We start from the raw sequence: 18,812 nt of genomic DNA on the forward strand, positions 1-18,812 counted from the left end.
GGTCCCTACTGTCAGACAAGGGGTTAACAGTGATAATGTGAGGCTACCTCAATCAATAAAAAAACAAATAATCTGGTGGAAAGATGTGAACAAGTAATTCACAGAAGAAACACAAATGGCTAACAAGTCATGAAAAGATGTGCAACTTCATTGGTATCCAAGAAATAAAAATAAGAATTTTTTGTTACCAATACTACTGAGAAAGGAAACCACTTATAATATTCAATAATATATGAAGTATTAAAATTTAAATATATTAAAATAACATCTTTTGACCCAGTATTTCCACTCCTAGGAATTTTATCATAGAGAAATAATTCCACACATATGCAGAGAAACACTACATAATTTATAATATCAAAAACCTGGAAATCTACCAAAACGGATTGGTTAAATAAATTATGATAGATGCATACAATTGATACTATATAGACTTTAAAAAGAATGAAGAAGAGTTATATGATGAACTGATAGATGCAGAAAGATGTCCTTGTTTTATACATCTATACATTCTCATTAAAAAATATACATGTTACTATGTATGGAAAAACAAAAGGAAGGTGTGTGGGAAATGAATGATTGTGGTCTTGGGACAGGGTCAATGGGAATTTTATGAATGGACTCAGTTTCTTGTATGTTTCTGTAGTGTCTGAATTTTGAATGACTTTATACTACTTCTATAATAAAGAGGCACAAAGTTTAAAAATGTAATTAATAATAACATTCTTTTCTCAGGCAAAAATTTAGTATAACATGATAGGGAACACATCCACAAAACTCAAAATCTTAAATCTCAAAAATAATCTTACAAAGAAGGTATGAAATAGCTGCGTGTTATTCCTCTTTCCTTTGTCTATCTTTAAGATATATCCAGTTACTAGCTTTTTCCCATAGTATAATATACACTGCTCACTCTGAGACCAAATACCCAACACAACAGCATCAGCTAGTGCAGAAAAGAACAGAATCGTACACATGACACTGTTACTGGTCTTTTGGTACTTAGGTGCTGCTTATTAACATGTTAACGATAGAGATGTAATAAGGGATGCTGATGCTTTGTGGGTCTTGCAAATTATTTATGTATATTCCTAGTCAGTGAATAAATATGATTATAATAAAAAGTGACTTGTATATATCCCTGCATGAGCAGCCACAGTCTGTTCTTAAAATCCTAAAAGGCTTCAGTTAAATGTTCTTATTAAATTGTGTAATCTGGTACCAAATACCATCGACTTAAGGTCATGGATAAAAATTGCTTCATTTTATCAAAACTTTTACTCATAATGTATTATTATAAATATTCTAGGCATTAGGAAAGTATGACTGTAGTAAAAAAAAAAAATCTTTCTGAACTTCCCAATTCTTACTGAGAAACAAATAATCCCAAACAAAACAAAGCAAAATGAAAAATCCAAAGCTTGGCTGAGAGGAAGCAGACGACGACTGAGTACGAGGATGGAGAAAAAAGATCCGGACTATCTAACATTCATCCCACATGAAGACACTTTACCTTGTCACAGCATTCCACGGCTTTGGTGTATTCTCTAAGCTTCAGGTAGCACATGGCCAGGTTCAGGAAGGCAGCGAGCAGAAATGATTCAGAAGCTTTCGATTCCTTTTCTGATAAGCCATATTCCATCTCTAACCAGGACACTATCTTCCCATACTGAATCACCGCCTGCATGTACTTGCCTCCCTAACACAGAAAAGCCAGTAATTACTTGCTGTACAGGCTCTGGAGCGGGTACAAAGGATGTGTAAGCTCAGCCCTCCCTGAGAAAAGCAAATCCGCAAAAGGAGACAACCACCTCGTACCAACCAAGGTATCTGATCATTTCCTTCTGTTCTCAGGAGGTGGCTCTCAAGGCAGCTTTCCCCCTTCCTTCTCAAGTTCCAGTGACCTCTGAGCTGGTGCAGGGCCCGGCACCGTAATGCTCTTGTCCAGCATTTACCATCTCACCCTTTTCAGAGGGGGCAGTTCTTTCAGCAGGTGGGCATCAAGGCTTTTGGGTTACATTCTTTGGTGCTAAAATTTACCAGACTTTCAAAGGGCTGGTGAGTAGCTGTAGACTATCTCACTAGTTTACTTGAAGGGAAGTTACTTTTCCCTTTTCTCCTCCTGACGATCAGCACTGCACAGCACACACTATATTTTGGCAAGTGCTAGTCCCAAACCCAGCGAATCTTATCTAAACCAGGGGCTGGCAAACATTTCCTGTAAAGGGGCAGATAATATTTTAGGCTTTGCAGACCAAACAGTCTCTGTTGCAACTCTGTCCTTGGTAGTACAAAAGCAGCTACAGACAATATATAAATAAAGGGGCGTGGCTGCGTCCCAGTAGACCCTTACCTACAAAAACAGGCTGTGGTCTGCTAACCTCTGATCTATAGACAATGGGAATATACATAGTTGAAGAGCAGCCATCCAACATAAATAACTATAAAACATAAATCACACAGGTGTTAGTCACCTAACTACATGAGAAAGCTCTTTCTCTTAACCATATTTTTGCTCTCTTACCTGATTAGAATTCTAAAAATTGTGAACAAAAATTGTGTAATTAATTCACATGAATTATATCTGCTCTATACAAGAAATAATGGGCTGAAACAATGTGTTTACTGCCATTTTAGGATGAATGAGAGGAGTGATAGCTGGTAAGTACACAAATAAGATGGGGGTACAGGTGAGGGGTCTCCTCTGCAGGAGGTGACCATAAGCTCGAAAACATGACACATCCCGCCAGATGGCAGAATTGCAGCCACATCTCTTAGGACATTCAATTCAATGTCTGACCAGTGAACAGTGTTGAGATCATGTCACTAGAATTTACCACAGTCAAAGCAGGGCATACACATCAGTGTAGAGTTATGTCTCCCCATGCACTCCAAACGTCACCCAATGACTAAGAAGAGAAAAATCACAGACCAAGTCTACAAGAATGTTCCCGTTATAAAGGAATTCAGGTGGTTGGCATAAAAATGAGCTGCATCTGTAGAAAGGAAGCCCCGACGTTGATTTTTGGTGATAAGGATGGGGTAGACCAGTTCCAAGGAGAGGGGCTGGGTCTGAAAGTACAGATCTTCCTCAGCTTACAACGGGGTTACCTCCCAACACACCCCGGGGGAGCTGAAATGCATTTACTACCCCTCACCTACTAAACAGTATAACTTAGCCTGGCCTACCTTAAGTGTGATCAGAATGCTGGCATTAGCCTACAGTTAGGCAAAATCATCTAACACAAAGCCTGCTTTATAATAAAGTGTTGAATATCTCATGTAATTTACTGAATACTGTCCTGAAAGTGAGAAACAGAATGGTTGTGTGGGTCCAGAATGGCTGTATTGGTTATTTGCCTCCGTGGTTGCAGGGCCGGGAGCTGTGCTCACTGCTGCTGATTATATCGCCAGCCCAGGAAAAGTCAAACCCCAAATTCAAAGTGTGGCTTCTACTGAATGTGTATTGCTTTCACACCACTGTAAGTCGGGGGTTGTCTGTACTTACAGTTTGTCTTAGCCTTAGGCCCACTACTCAAGATTAAAGTCCTCACCAGTTTCAGGGTTGGGCCTCTTCTGTCATTGTCTTTTCTCTTGCTGGACTGTGAGCTCTTTGGGACAGGAAGCATGTCCTATCCCTTTTGGAATATCCAGGGTTTAACATAAGGAGACCCTTAATGAAGGTGTGCTAAGTAAACATTAAGGTCAAAGGAATATAACTATGGAATCAAAAGTTTTTCAATCATTGGGAGCAAAATGGAGGCGTAGGTGAAAATAAAAGGTGTCACTTCATTTAGATTAGGTAAGGCATTTTCCCTGTTACGCCTAGTTTCTTCTTCCTCTCTCTCCTCCTCCATCTTTAGTGTTCCAATTACCTTTCTGACTAATACATTGTCATAGAGAAAGAAAAGAAGAGTCAGGGAGGACAAAGATCCAGACCCTATCACTTCAGTAGGTTCTGACTATCAGAATGGTAGAGGCTATGGTTTCTAAAAAAAAAAAAACCCAAAGTATTAGACTTCATAATACATAAATCTTCCTTACCCTTATAGAGCACTCTAATTTTTTGATAGCCTTTTCTTATATAGTATATATAATTTTACTTATATCTCAACTTCTAATGAACAAAGACCTCTGTGTTATTTCTGCTTCTGATGTACTAAAACAGGAGTTCTCAACTAGGGTGATTCTGCCCCCAGGGGACATCTGGCAACATTTAGAGACGTTTTTTGTTGTCACAGCTGGAGAATATGTGTGTACCACCGGCATCTAGTGGGTAGGGGCCAGGGATGCTGCTGAATGCACAGAACAGCCTCCTGCCAAACAGAATTTATACAGCCCCAAACGTCGATTGTGCTGAGGTTGAGAAATCCTGCTCTAAAAGAGTGAAGGAACAAGAAAGAGGGGCAGGTTTTTATTTTTTTAACCTTTTTTAACCTTTTAACCTTTTTTAACCTTTTAAAATCCTAGAGTCATAGACGACTTTTTTCTAAATCATAGCACTGGTTTCCTGGTTCAGTAATGGTGGTCAAAACATAGCAAAGCCTGGTTTGTCTGCAAAGGGTTCCACGGTTGAAGGACGATCCTTAACTAGCTTGCTTTAGAAATGCTTTTTTCCCCAAGGAGCACAAGGGGGCGCAAGAACCTCTTGGTTAGAAAGTGTCCTCAGCCTTACCACTCTGCCTCCAAGTCAGAAAAGAGAAACACGTGTGATAGTTAATGCTCTTGTCCCGCAGGATGCTGTCAGCTATGAGGGCAAAAATCATGTCTGTTTAACTGACTTGCACAATGCCTGGCGTAACATCACATTGTTAAACGTGCTTAATAATTATTTTCAGAGCCAAATGAAGAGAGTCCTCTCCTACCTTTCTTCTCTTTAGCGCAGAGGTTGATAGGAGTTTACACTCTAAACGCCAAAATCACTCCCATTTAAAGGCTTATTACAATTCTACCCAACTACGGGGAGAGACTTACCCACTTACGTGTAAACCAAACTGAGAGGTCAATGAAAATGGAGCTCCAATGTGCGGGTGGCATGCAATGTACCCCACCTCTGCTCTGGCCCACACACCCGGGCTCTGCGCTGTGCACAAGGCGCCAAGTCAAACACCCTGGAAACTCTATGGGCCGGGAAGGCAGCACGGCAGATTGATACCTGCCCTGACATTTGAAAAGGGAATGTGTGCAGGAACCCACCTACCAACCATTTCTGAAGTCTTACAGGTAAAACTAGGATCACTGCTGGGATCTTTTACCTATAATTATGAAGGTGCCTCCAGGGAAGTTCTGAGTAGTACAAAATGTTCAGAGACATTCTGGGGGAAAGGTCTTAGGTCAGTGGTTTTGAACCTTTCATTAATTTTCCCCCAATAAACTAATGTTTTGAAAGATTTTGTCTATCAAATTGCATGTTAAAAATAATATGTTCCATATGTGTGACTGCTGATCCAGATTTTATCCAAAGATCAGTAATTTTAAGAGGGTTCATAGTATTATGAAATACACAAATCACTGTTGCAGTTATGATGCTAAGAAGCAACAAAATTTAGTAACTGTACAGACAATTTAACACTGCTTTCTGTTGCTGATCGTAAATTCTGGCCATCTCTGTGTATATATTCAGGACACAGCTATATGACACGTGGCTTCACAACATTATTTAAGTCATCAGCAACCAATTAGAGCTTCTGAATAGCCAAGCTGTTTTATTACATCGAGTTAATTCTAGTCAAATGCCAAAAGTTGCAACCCCTCTACCAAATGTTAATATTCTTTTCAGAGGTTTTGGGAAATATAAAAAATACACTTAGACTTTTATGGACTCCAAGTAGATAGGAAAACATAGTTCAGGACCTTTGGTCTTAAGTAATTTTACAGAAAATTTTCTTTTTGTTCTAGTGTATTAGGTATTTGGGTCTACAAATAACTCATCTGGAATCTACCTATTCATAGTTACAGAGGTATCCAATACCTCAATTAGAATTTAAAAAAATCAAAGTTGTTCTTGAGAGTTCAGAAACGCACCGAATTTTAGGGCTGGAAGGAAACTTAGGAGTCTTCTAATTTAACTCCCTCACTTTTCACATGAAAAATTAATCTCTTTGGACCTTAAATGACTTTAAATCATTTGGAGCCATAAAGCCCAGTTTTCCCAATTCAGAGGTCATTCTGCCATATCCTAATGCTTTCTGGTGATCCATACATTATTTTAATATATGTAATAGTTATAAATAAATAGAAATAATTATATATTATCTACACCCACAGTAAGAAATGTTTTAAATTATGACCTAGTACCCACTCACACACAACTGAACAAAGTTTTGTGAAACAAAGTGTATCCTTACTACATAAGGCAATACACTTCCACTAAACTGATTTCATGACTCAATAATGGGGCTCCTCTCAAAGTTTAGAAAATAATAACCATACCTGTTGCCCTCTGGCTGCATGATTCTATTTTGGTTATACAGTCTTACATAATTCTCTAGTTGTTTCATGTGGGTTAATATTGCCTCCCCTCCCTTCAGACAAGGCTGTCAACACAAGGACATGTCTTACAGCAGGTTCTCCATGAAGACTTGTTGAAGTACACTGATGTATCATTGCTTGATAGACTGTTGAAAACATCATCTAATTGTTTTTTTTTTTTTTTGCTCCTGGATCACAGCAGCAAGGAAAAAAAGAAACCTTGACAAAACTCCCATTCTTTCTCTCATTCTCTTCTGCGCTAAGCCCTTTCTGCTCGATGTGGAGAAGGTATAATATTTGGCAATGGGGAAGCAATGGATAGTACATTCTGATTAGAACTGAACAAAGTGCTGTTTCTTTTTTTACTGTATCGGGTTTAAAATCTAAGTGAGGAAACAACACATTCCTAGATTATAAGAAAGTGTTTTCAAGAATCAATAAATGACAAATATCATTCAGGAATTTCTGCTTTTTTCTCACAAAAGCAAGTGTGGCAGGGATCATCTTGGCCATTAGAAGAAATTTATACTCTCCTCCTGCCAGTTCCTTTTGAAATCTGTGCATAATCTTTCCTTTTATCATGTACCTAAGTGACTTCCCCAAGACAGTGGAAAGGAAAATGATATGAAACTTAGCCCTTTGAATTCTACTACTTGCTAACAATTATTCTATTCATTCTTTGTTTCGTCCCATAAACACTTGTTGAGTGACCACTATGTACCAAGCAAGATACTTTAGGTCTTGAGTGATACACAGTGGGTGGGCAAGCCGGACCTGGTCTGACTTTGCGGAGGCTTACAATCTAGAGTAGAATGTGTACAAGAGGCTTTTGTATTCTTTTTGTCACATAATTCATTCTGTCTCACCATTTCTTATACTGAAAATGACTTGTAAAAATTCAGGCTTATTCTTATCCAGAAGGGTATAGAATTCAGAATAGGGAATATCAGCACAATTAATTGATACTTGAATAAATTCTTTGAGATGGGAAGGATTGTACAAAGACCCACATACCTTGAAGTACACAGTTCCCTTCTCTTTGACAATGGCAGCCTGCTCCAATTTTTCTTTGGTATCCATCTCCCAGGATTCTTTGGCCTGTTGTGTAAATGTGTGACAATGGTTAGATGAACAGAGAAGGAAAAAGCATCAGCTGATGTCCTTAAGAAGAAACAATAGCTACTCCTAGAGGATACCCACACCCCAAAACACACTGGCTTTTAAAACTGTGTGCCCTTGCCAATGCACTGCTAGGCTAGAACTCACTTTCCATGAGGACAAAGCTGTAGCTTGATCCATGCTGCTCAAGAGGGAGGTGCAGGCAATAATACCGTAAGGAAGATGAACTGTTGAGCATCGTTAAAGAATGTGCCTTTAGAATTACGAGGTAAGGCCACACGATGGAAGCTGGGGCCCCTATCTCCCTCCTGCAAACTCTGCCGCTAAACTGCTATTATAATTTAGGCAAGTTTCTCTCAAGCCTCAGTTTTTCAACTCTAAAATGGTAACACTATTGTAGTCAAGTCACAGTTGTACATTCATACACACTTTAAAAATTCCAGGTCATGTAGTTGTCTCTCCACTCTGAAACAACCAGACATACTAAAGCCTCCAAACTGTAGCAACTTGCAGATGCGTACTTGAGGAATTTCAAGGAAAACATAAGTGGGAGGATAGAGGTGATGCCAAGATGTAAACAAATGCTTTCATGATCACCTGCTAATTTATACTGTGTGTATCATTACTCCTCCCCCATTATAGATACGAATCCAGGGACAACTGCACTTTCATTATGAACAGCTGGATCATAAAGAGTCAACAGAACAATCTGCAGTCCTTTAGGGAAGATGACAATGGCTGTGTCAGTGCTATTTACTGCATAAGAATTATGAAGCTTAAGTGGGTAAATATGAAATTCTCTATTCAAAAGACAGTGGTATATATATCCCCTCCTTTTTAAAGTGAATAATGAGAGTTACTAGTCTTCCTGGCAACCCTATGTTGATTCTTAATAATTTAACTTTATTATTTAAAAATCTAATAAAAAGCATTCTACATTTTTTATATTAGGTTCAGTCTTTATTGATTATAAATCTATTCTTAGTATTACAAAACAGAAAATGAATTCATGTTGCCTCCATCACTGCCACACACTGTCACATGGTTTCAAATATAATCTCATAGCACTGTGGTCAGAAAAGATGCTCGATATGATTTCAATTTTCTTAAATTTACTGAGGCTTGCTTTGTGACCCAGCATGTGATCTATCCTGGAGAATGTTCCATGTGCACTTTTGAAAAGAATGTGTATTCTGCTGCTTTTGGATGGATTGCTCTATAAGTATCAATTAAGTCCATCTGGTCTACAGTGTCATTTAAGGCATGTGTTGCCTTACTGATTTTCTGTCTGGACGATCAGTCCATTGATCTAAGTGGGGTGTTAAAATCCCCCACTATTATTGTGTTACTGTCAATTTCTCCTTTTATGTCTGTTAACATCTGCCTTATATATTGAGGTGCTCCTATGCTGGATGCATATATATTTGCAATTCTTGTATCTTCTTCTTGGATTGATCACGTGGTTTCAAATACACCTAGCAGTGCAGCCTGGCCTATGCCCTTGCAGCCGTGACTGAGCACAGGCTCGCTGTGGCGTACTACAGTGAGGAGGCTCCTGAGTGTACAAGGTCCACTGGGCTGTGATGGGAAGGGGTGGGGGTTACTTTATTGCTAAAAATTATTTTCTCCTTCTTTAAAAATAAAAACCACTTTGTGCTATGAAGACAGCTTTGGAGGATCAGTACTGAGCTAGCAGGACTTCAGAAGACGTTACCTGACAACAAGCAATGGTTGTGACAAGAGCATATGTTTGTTTTGGGGAATGTGTTATGATGAGGAACATCACTGTTTGGGGAGGATCCCAAAGTTAGAGGCCTACAGGACAATGATTTCCTTTCTGAGTCTAATAACATAAAAACAGTCACATTTCCAGTCCAAAGCTTGAAGTATGGAACATGGAGGTAGCACTGTGGGGATGAAAAAGGTCTACAAGATGCAGTTCCTGAGGCTCTCGGGGAAGGGCTGGGCTCTGGTGGTGCAGAGGACGTAGCTGGATGGGACAGCGTACCTAGCTCAGGCACATGCTCTGCGTTTGTCCAAGGAAGCTGCTGCTGGGAGCCTCCAGAGGCGGGTTTGAGATGGAAATACACTCAAGGAGGCGTGCCATTTCTGGAACCTGAGGCAAACGCTCTCTTTTTTTCTACTTGGACAGGTACAAAAAGAAAAAGTCTAGGGTTAGCAGGTTTGTTCCTTGTGTCCCTTGCCACCGAGCCTGGTGGCCCATGAAGCCCTTGCATTTTGGATAACTTGGAGCCACAGTGAAGGCCTCTTCACGAGTCCTGTGAAGGGTATGATCCGTCCAGCCCTGGAAAACTGCACCCCACTCCCCCAAGGAGATGCTTGGCAAGAACATGAACCTTTTTGTCTTCAACCCAGGAAAAAAAGTACAAAAAGAACAAGTCTAGGAACAAATAAGGGAACAAGTCTTGGCTTCTACCCAAAAAAGTTAATAAAAAAAAAAAAAAAGGCTGACACATAGGAACAAAATAAGAACACTGAGCTCCTTGGTTGTGTATCAGCTGTGCTGTATCAGTTGTCCTGTGCTCTAGTAGCAGCGTCAGAGACAGGAGACAAAACTTGGTCATGAAAAGCACAATATACAAACAAATACCATCTATCTATACCACCTGGTAATATAAGACACTAATTTACAAGAAGTGGATGGAGAAGAAATCTGTCATGATTTCAGAGAAGTTGGTATTTTCTCACCTTTTCGAAGCTCTTAAGTGTAACTTCATATATAAGCTCAGCATTAGGTTCAATGCCAAATTCAGGCTTCCCTGCCTCTCCAAAACCATATCTGAAATGGAGAGTAAAAAAAATAAAACTTTAAAGAATTGGTGTATTTCCAGGCACCCCCTTCAGTATTTTGAGGCATCACATCAGCATAGAGCTATCATTTGCAAACTACGCACATCAAAGGCCCTGAAGACAAACCAGATGTTGATCAGAAGATATAGTGCCAAGTATCACTGCTGTGGTTTTTTTAAGAAACCAGGCTGCATTTAGTTTTCTTCTTCATATTCATATGTAATGCAACACCTGTACTCCTTGGGACAGCTTGCTTAGTGTGATTTTAAATGTCACTGTCTCTTTTTCTGCTTGATTTTATATCTAGTTCTTTCTATAAAACAGCCATTATTTGACTATAAGGGCTTTCCCTGAAGCTCTATCAGGACCCAGAGAAGACAGGCACTATAATCATTACAGTGCTGATTTGGGAGAGGTATGTTTTAATAAGCTTTTAACTTTAAAGTGCTGTCCCCTTCCAAAAGTACCACTTCCATTCAGGTAAGTGGGGGGAAGGTGCACACATCAGGAAGGATATACGTCCTCATAGTATTTCTTCAAGACTTGCAGAAAGCATACTAGAAAACAAATGTATAATCAAAAAGAACAGCCCCAGCAAAGTCTAATACCTCATCAAGAGAAATACTCTGTACTGTATTCTCATAGCTCTCTGGCTATAACACTGTAAAACACTACACTTTTTAGCCAAAACTTACTGAATAAAATTACGGGGATATATAAATTTGTTTTTTGGGATCATTTAAAATTTTAACACATCCAAGGCATTTGAAGGAGCACACATCTACTAGAATGGAAATTCTGATGGAGCTTTGTCTGTCTGGTTCAGTGGTTTCCCAGCATGTAGAACAATGCCCAGTGTATTAGGAAAACGTTCACTGGAATATACTCTGCTCCATCTGTTTCAAGCAAACTACTCTTTAGTATATGGAATGGCACTGCAAAAATCTTAGTAAACTCAAACTCTCAGGCTATGGTTTGAAACCAGGCCAAAACCAAGTTGATGTATTAATACCTTCAGTTTTCTCTGGGGCAACTAGAGGACTAGAGTGGGAACACTCACCTCTTGCTATTTGTACCACTTCTTTACTCCCTGCCTGAATTTTTCAGGAAGAAAATGCTTACTCATTTACCTCCCCTGTTACACAAGAAAATGGAAGCTGGAGGCAGAGAGAGGCATAGAGATGGAGTGAGAGCTGGTAGGAATGGGGTGTGGTAGTTTTAATATCAGGGCAAAGGGTATCTTCAGCAAAGAAATAAAAGAGGACATAATTACCAGTGGCCAACTGTAGGAAGTTGTGACTAGTTTTCTACTTTGAGCTCTTAGACCGATATATCTCCTATTTTGTTTCTGCCATGTGGTAAATAAAAGAACATTCCTTAACTGATGGGAATCAGGTAGGCAGGTGAGTCCTCACTGAGCATGTGTTTACTGACAGCATGTTCTATTTGGAGCCCTGTGCTAAACAGGTACAAACCCAACAGATGCTCTTGCCTTAGACCAGTGGCTCTCAAAAGGGGTTAATCCCCCATCCCTATCAGGGACATCTAGCAATGTCTAGAGATTTGGGCTTTGTCACAACTAGGAGGCTTCTGACTTCTAGTGGGTAGAGGTCAGGGACACTACCAAACATCTTACAATGCACAGGACAACTCTCCCAGCCAAGAAATATCCGGCCCCAAATGTCAATAGTGCCGAGGATGCGAACAGCTGCCTTACAACACTTAAAAATAGGAGTTCCGTGGCTGGGGGGCGAGGAGGGTGAGGGTTTGGGTCGAGGGCAGGCACCAAATTGTTCTGGTTATCATCAACGGGATTAAAGAAGACTAAGGAAGGATATGATTTCTACAGTCTTTCCTGGGTTCAAATGAAGAAACTCTGTGAAGACACATGTGGAAAACATAATCCTGGGGAGGCGTAAGCTCATACCGAACTGTTTTGGGAGCATTTAACCTGACTTCCTATTTTACAGAAAGTTGTCTGATTTATGCTGGATTAGGCTGGGCGAGGAAGGACCCAGGGCACACAAATTCATCTGACTGAAAGACAGAACACCACAAGAGGAATTCTAGGCTTAACCAAAAGACAAGCTGGATTACAGTAACAGAAGGAATCCAGTATCAATGTTCTTAAACTGACAGGTGCCTGCAGAGAGCAGAGATACAAATAATGACTGCTAATGACCATTCAGCCTTTATGAGCGTACAAGAAGCACTTGCACCTTGTATGCAACTGCTCTTACCAACTGCTTCCTTTTTACAGATGAAGAAACTGAGGCTCAGAGAGAAGTGCTTCCTGAGAATCACACAAAGCGGCAGTGGTAGAGCCAGGATTTAAATTCAGACTCTGTGTGTCCCAGAAAGTTGTTTAGTTTCTGACCCACACTGCCGCATAACTGAGATACTCCGGCTCTCGGCAGCCTATGTTTTTGTTTGGGGTTGGTGCAGGACAGAAGATAGGGAAGAAAAAGGAAAAAAGCTAAAACTAGCCATACTTTACCTGAAACAAAAGAGCTTAATCAGTCACCGTATTTAAAACAATATGAAAGACACTGTCCTGATGAGAAGAGAGAAAATGGCTTCTCTGGAAGTGTTTTATGAATTCCTTACTATGAAAACATCCTGCCAAGGAGTCTATCAGAATGAAAGGGAAGGTATATGCCCTGGGGTTTTTGGAGCATGAAATACAGATGACACTAAGCGTAACACAGAACACATATTTGCAACAGCCATATTTATAGCCACACTCAGATGCAATGTATCTATAAGTGGGACTCTGGTAAGACAAGCAAATTCACTGCACACGCTCACTGCATGCCCGGTGGGCAGGGATTCTCTAGATACACGGATAATCTTACGCAGCACCCGCGTGGACAGTCTCCTGGTGTAGACTCTGCACTTTAAATGACTCCTCAACATACTAAGCAACATCTTGAAGAGAAAAGAACATGTTCCTTTCTAACTATGCTAAATTATTTCCATAAAACATATGAAAAAACTTTTATATCTAGTAATTTATGAAAACTTGTTGACAACTTTTATGCCTGAAAAATCTACCATATGTTAAAACGGGGTTTCCCTTTCCTTATGGTCTGAGAGTAAAATGGAAGAGAGAGAGATAATCATCACAACAGCAATAATAGCTAACATACTAAGGGTTTGGCTGTGTCAGGCACTTTGCTACACTCTTTACATGCATTATCTCATTCACTCCTCCACAACTTTGTATGGTAGATACCATTATCCCCATTTTACATAAAGGGAAACTAAGGCTTAGGAGAGTCGAGTACACAGCTGGTAAGCTGCATGTTTTTTTTTTTTTAATCACTAATCATACAACAATTTAAACTTGCAAGGAACTATTTGCATTAATAAATATAAGGATAATTCCTGTTTCCCTTTGCCATTAAACTTGAGACATCTGTTCCCACAACTGGCTTGTCAGCTAGGTTAAAATGTAATGAACCAATTCATATTATATGCTCACAATGTATAGAGAACTCATCTTCAAGGAACTTAGATCTGAAAACACATGGACATAAATACCACTCTGTTTATATGAGTTTAGAACTACTGTAACTTTGGAATGCTGGATTAAAAATAGTTAGATATTACTTGGATATGGAAGAGATAGCCTCTCTATGCACCACCTGAATTAAAAAGTTCCTTATAGAAACAGATTCACCTAAGTGAACTACAAATACATAGTAAATGTAAATAAAACACTAAGGTGGGAATATACTAGTTGAAAAAGGAATAAGACCGAGAAAAAGAAGGTATTAAATAAAAGGTGCCTCAGTGAAAGCTCTAAAGGGTTCGAGGTGTAGAGCATTTTGCAAGGATTTTCAAGTGGGTAGTGGCATGACTAAAATATCACTTAAGAAATACGATTATGGCTCAAGTGTTAGGGCAAAGGTAAATATGCCACTGGATTACGACCGAGGCTACACAAAGGCAACCAACTGTACAAAAGGCACAATATTACCTATTGGTAAGTGCAGGTCATCAAGATTCTCAATAACTCAAAATCCTACTGACTGAAATCCAAGGATCCAGAGAGGGATGAGACATGAGATAAGCAGATGCACTTTCACACAAACAGAATCAAAACACCCTGGTTTCTCTCAAGGGTCCATTTCTCAAGATAGAAGGGTTGGATTCATGGTATAATTTTAGATCTAAAAATAATACCAAACATGTTTTCACCAGAGAGACAGTTAGTGTCTAATAGTTCTAAGCTTGGTAGTGCTAATGGATATCCTTATGATGGGAAAAATTTAGGCAAAAATGAGTCATCTCCGCTGCCTTTAGATCCAGGAAGAACACTCTTTTTTCAGGGAGTCTGTATAAGAACAGGTGGCACAAATTCAAGTGGTAATAAATCATCCAAATGCTTCTTCAACTTCTAACCCCCACGTTTTACTGCCTCCTGCCTAATTTAGAGAAAAGGAGAGAAGGGGCAAGAGAATCACGTGAGAAGGACCAACAGCTTCCTGTCTTGGCAATATGGCAGGCAAAACAAACAGAAAAGCAAAACTTGCCTGTCAGTCCTACCCTGAACACACATGAATCAAGTGAATAGGCTTACAAATGTCTGTAATATTATAAGGCCCATTAACTCACTCTGTGACTAACTGTAGCCTGATTTAATTAATTGTTTCCACTGTTGGCCTTAACTTCACTGAAAATAGCAAAAGGTTGATTGAAAAAGCAAGTGTATCCCTGTTCTTTCGATAACTTCACTGTGTACTGAACTGGTATGCTGCTTACCGTGGTCCAAGATACAAAATACATTGTTCCTCACGCTGCATTTTCTCCAGGGCTTTGTCAATTCCGATTGGAATGTCGTGGTCTTCTCCTTCGCCAACTATGAACCCCACATCTCTGCAATCAAACATCCTTCCACCACAGCGGCCTTCCAGGTGGACTGAGGGAGAGGAGAAGGACAGTCAACAGAGCTGCTCTTCGTGACTAATTCAGGGACCTGATAAATGAGTAGCTCCCCTTCCTCATTTCATCTAGGACATACGTGGTATGTCTTGTTGAAGCTTAGTCTACCCAGTCTGGAAATTTAAGAGCAATCATATTTCTTTCTGTTTTAAGTTTAAACTTATAATTACTGATAACTACATCAGTAAGATAGCTTAGAGGATAATAAAGTGGAAACACAGGTTTAACTTAAACCTACTATATGACAGAGGTTTCCTCACCTATAACACAAAACAAGAAATACTAGATTATTTAATAGGTAATTATCAAAATGCCACAAACTTAATATCAAGTATACAAAGGCTTAAACATTTATAACTGCATCTTGGCTTCGGATGCTTGGGTTGAAAAACAACCGAATGGCTATTTCCCCAGTGATATTAAAGGGTTAACTGAATATAGAAGCTCTTTTTTTTTTTTCTTTAAGGGTTTTAATCTCATTCACAAATATGTCTGAATAAAAATGAAAAGGCCAAAGGCAACATCATCAATAACTAACATATCTGTAATCCCTTAGTGCAGTAAAAAATGTAAAATGTGAAGGAATCAATAGTCTCCTATAACTCGACAAATCAAATTACTCAACCCCCTCCTCTGAAATGTTAAGTGAAGAGGTCAATTTCTCAGGGTCTACTTCCTCATTGCACTCAAACTCAGCTCATTCCCAGGGTAATTTTACATTAGATAAGGGGCTTTTATGTTCATATAAAATAGGAAAACACATACAGATATATATTTTTCTCTTGGTTAGTTAGACTTTTTCTTCTGGGATAAATTCTTTGAAACTTTCCAACTATGTTTAATATTACGGATATTCATTCCTTTCCACTTAGGTCTTTCATTCAGTCAGAAAAATGGATGGCTTGTATGACAGCACAACAGTCGACAAGCAATGTAATAATTTGTCTTTCATAAGAAAATTTTTTATTCCTACTTCTGTAATATAATGGCCTTGATTCAAATGTAAGGAATTCCTAAAATGCTTCTTTTCTGAGACTGGTTGATCTATTTTAGATCAATAACTTGCTTTAGAGATAAAAATCACTTGTTCTGTTACATTCGTTCCAGGAGACAATTATTTTCCAAATTCAATTCCAACTTACTCTACTTTTGAACTACTTGATCTCAAAGGTCCTTTGAAGCTCTAAAATTCTACGATTCTATGGCCCAGTAATATAACTCTCAATGTAGACCAGAAACCAGCTTCAAAGCTAATTCCTGTAGTTAATCATTTCATCAGGTTACCTTTAGCCCAGGCCTAGGAAATGAGAGAAACCGTGAAGAGTAAACAGCAGTGGCATAGACACTAGGGGCAGAAATGTCACATGGACATTTATGCTTTGAAGTTCTCTACCGTTTTCTAAGTCACTAGGATTAATACCATCCCGATTTGTTCCCGTTGCAGACATAGGGTGGAGTCGAAGACGCTTGGGCCAAACTAGAGAAGGCCTGACTCTCGAGTCAGACCTTCTAAACAGGGGCAAGAGCTAGACTGGCTCTCAGGGTGGAGCTGGCATACAGAAATTTTGTTCTATGTCCCATACTCATAAATGCACATGACTTTCTATTAACTCACTTTTGGAATGTTCTAGATAAAATACAGCTTAGCTTGCAGCACAGTGAAAGTTCTTTTGAATTGGAAATAGTTTCAAAATAAATTCAACTTTATTATTTTCAAATACATACACACTAGAGAGGTTCTGCAAGGAATCCTAGGCTTAAGATATTTTTTACTGGAGTAAAAGCTGGTGTCTCTAAAGAATTTGAGAGTTTGAAAATTTGTGTTCTTAAATATCTTTAAATCTGCCCAAGAAATTTAATTTAGACTAATGTGATGACACTTTTCATGAGAAAAGATTTGCTGAGCAAAGTGAGTTTCGGCCCACATATTATAGAACATCTCAAGCATTGAGATTTATTATCCTAGTAGCTCACAACTTAGTTGACAGATCTTTTTGAGTGAGGTTTATTGTTAGAAGTGTTTCCTCCCTGATGGAGAGTACATTTAGTGGGGGAGGAAACTATCAGTACATTCGTTGTGGTTTTTGGTTGATCAAGTTTGAATGTGTTTTCAAAACAGGAAATCCAGAGACTCTGTGAAGGATTCCTGCCTGTGTGTCAGTTTCCTAGGCTGGTTTTTCAGCTTGATGCATATACTTGATATTAAAATTATATAAATAATTTCAGAAGTTCTCTTTACATGTGATAACCCTTCATATTAGGGAAAGAAAAGACTGGCTACTAATAAACATGTTGGGAAAGATAAGCAAGCAAGCAAAAAAAAAAGTTCAAGTCAAAGTATAATGAAGGCATAATTAAGAAAGCAAAAAAAAAATGTTCACTGCAGCTGGTCTCTCTAAGAGAAACAATATATGGTAGAACCAATGTTTTTGGCCACCTAATAGGGAAACATTCGCAATAACTCTTATAAATACTTACTACCTTATATAGGGACCAATCTTTTTTTTCTATTAAATCTCTTCGAAGTTGAACCTGAATAAGCACTACCTACAGTACCATAGAATCTTAAATTGATAAACTGATACGCATGCGTGCGTGCACACACGCAGCAGTCTTTACGTGTATATATAAAACCTTTTAATACTGACATTATCTGGAATGTCAGAGCAAGAGGAGGTATCACAGCCTCAGGGAGTATAGTATTGATTCTTTACATCTACAAGTAGCAAACACTCTCGCTAGATTAACTGGTTTCTAAAATTGGAACACTGGTGTGACAAGTTCTATGACAGCTGACAAGAACTCCTCCCCACCTTGGAGCCGACTGCCGCAGCAGGGACCTCCATCATGGTGACAGATGCAGACAAGCCTGGCTCCTATAGATCCAATTTTTTTTTTAATTGTCTCGATAATTGTTACCAAAGAAAACCATGGCAGCTCTGGCTGTGGAAGACCTGTGGTTGCTTTTGACCTTGTATCGCTTAGTGCAAAAACTCATTTAATAAATATTTAATAATAACCATCATGACTCACTGGGAGCTTGGCCTCTAGGGCTCAGGAGGTCTGTTGCTAATTCCAACCAGCATGATTTACGGGAAGTAAATGATCTATGACGTGCCCAAAGAGAATAAAAGTACATACAGGATGCTTCTACTTAGGGTTTTTTTGGGAAGAGAAAGAAATACACAAGTTAAAAAGGGACAACATTTTCTCTTGACTTAAAGTCTACGTAACTTAAAGGGGGGAGGTCCTCCAAACCCCACGAAGTCAAACCGAACCAAATTACCGAGCCTTGCTGCGCAATCCGAGTGTAACCACATCAAGTGAGCCCAGTCTGCTGCAAAACATCACTTAAACTGGAGCTCTGACTTATTGTTCTCTTACTGCCCTAGAGCAATTTTGTTTTGAAGAGCACAGAACACCCTGTTCTGAAAGTGGCTGGCACATGAACTCGATGTGCTGAC

The 18,812-nt window shown here is 39.2% G+C and overlaps 1 protein-coding gene and 1 long non-coding RNA gene across 13 annotated transcripts in view; one reads left to right on the forward strand and one right to left on the reverse strand.

Moving 5' to 3' along the window:
- Positions 1–18,812, reverse strand: part of FKBP5 (FKBP prolyl isomerase 5) — a 98,822-nt gene that overhangs the window by 4,295 nt on the left and 75,715 nt on the right. For all 12 annotated transcript variants that reach the window (XM_027126744.1, XM_027126749.1, XM_027126752.1 and 9 more), the window contains 4 exons: positions 15,169–15,325; positions 10,300–10,390; positions 7,486–7,569; positions 1,514–1,699 (listed from right to left, as the gene is read on the reverse strand). In XM_027126744.1, the coding sequence (XP_026982545.1) occupies positions 1,514–1,699; positions 7,486–7,569; positions 10,300–10,390; positions 15,169–15,325 (518 nt within the window). The remainder of the gene's footprint in view (positions 1–1,513; positions 1,700–7,485; positions 7,570–10,299; positions 10,391–15,168; positions 15,326–18,812) is intronic.
- Positions 1,695–18,368, forward strand: LOC113630864 (uncharacterized). Its single transcript, XR_003437118.1, has 3 exons — positions 1,695–1,826; positions 8,233–8,374; positions 15,219–18,368. It is a non-coding gene; the product is annotated as an uncharacterized LOC113630864 (long non-coding RNA).

The sequence above is a fragment of the Aethalodelphis obliquidens genome, unplaced genomic scaffold (assembly GCF_003676395.1).
Source record: "Aethalodelphis obliquidens isolate GAN/ISIS:26980383/991018 unplaced genomic scaffold, ASM367639v1 scaffold31, whole genome shotgun sequence".
Taxonomy (NCBI): Eukaryota; Metazoa; Chordata; class Mammalia; order Artiodactyla; family Delphinidae; genus Aethalodelphis; species Aethalodelphis obliquidens.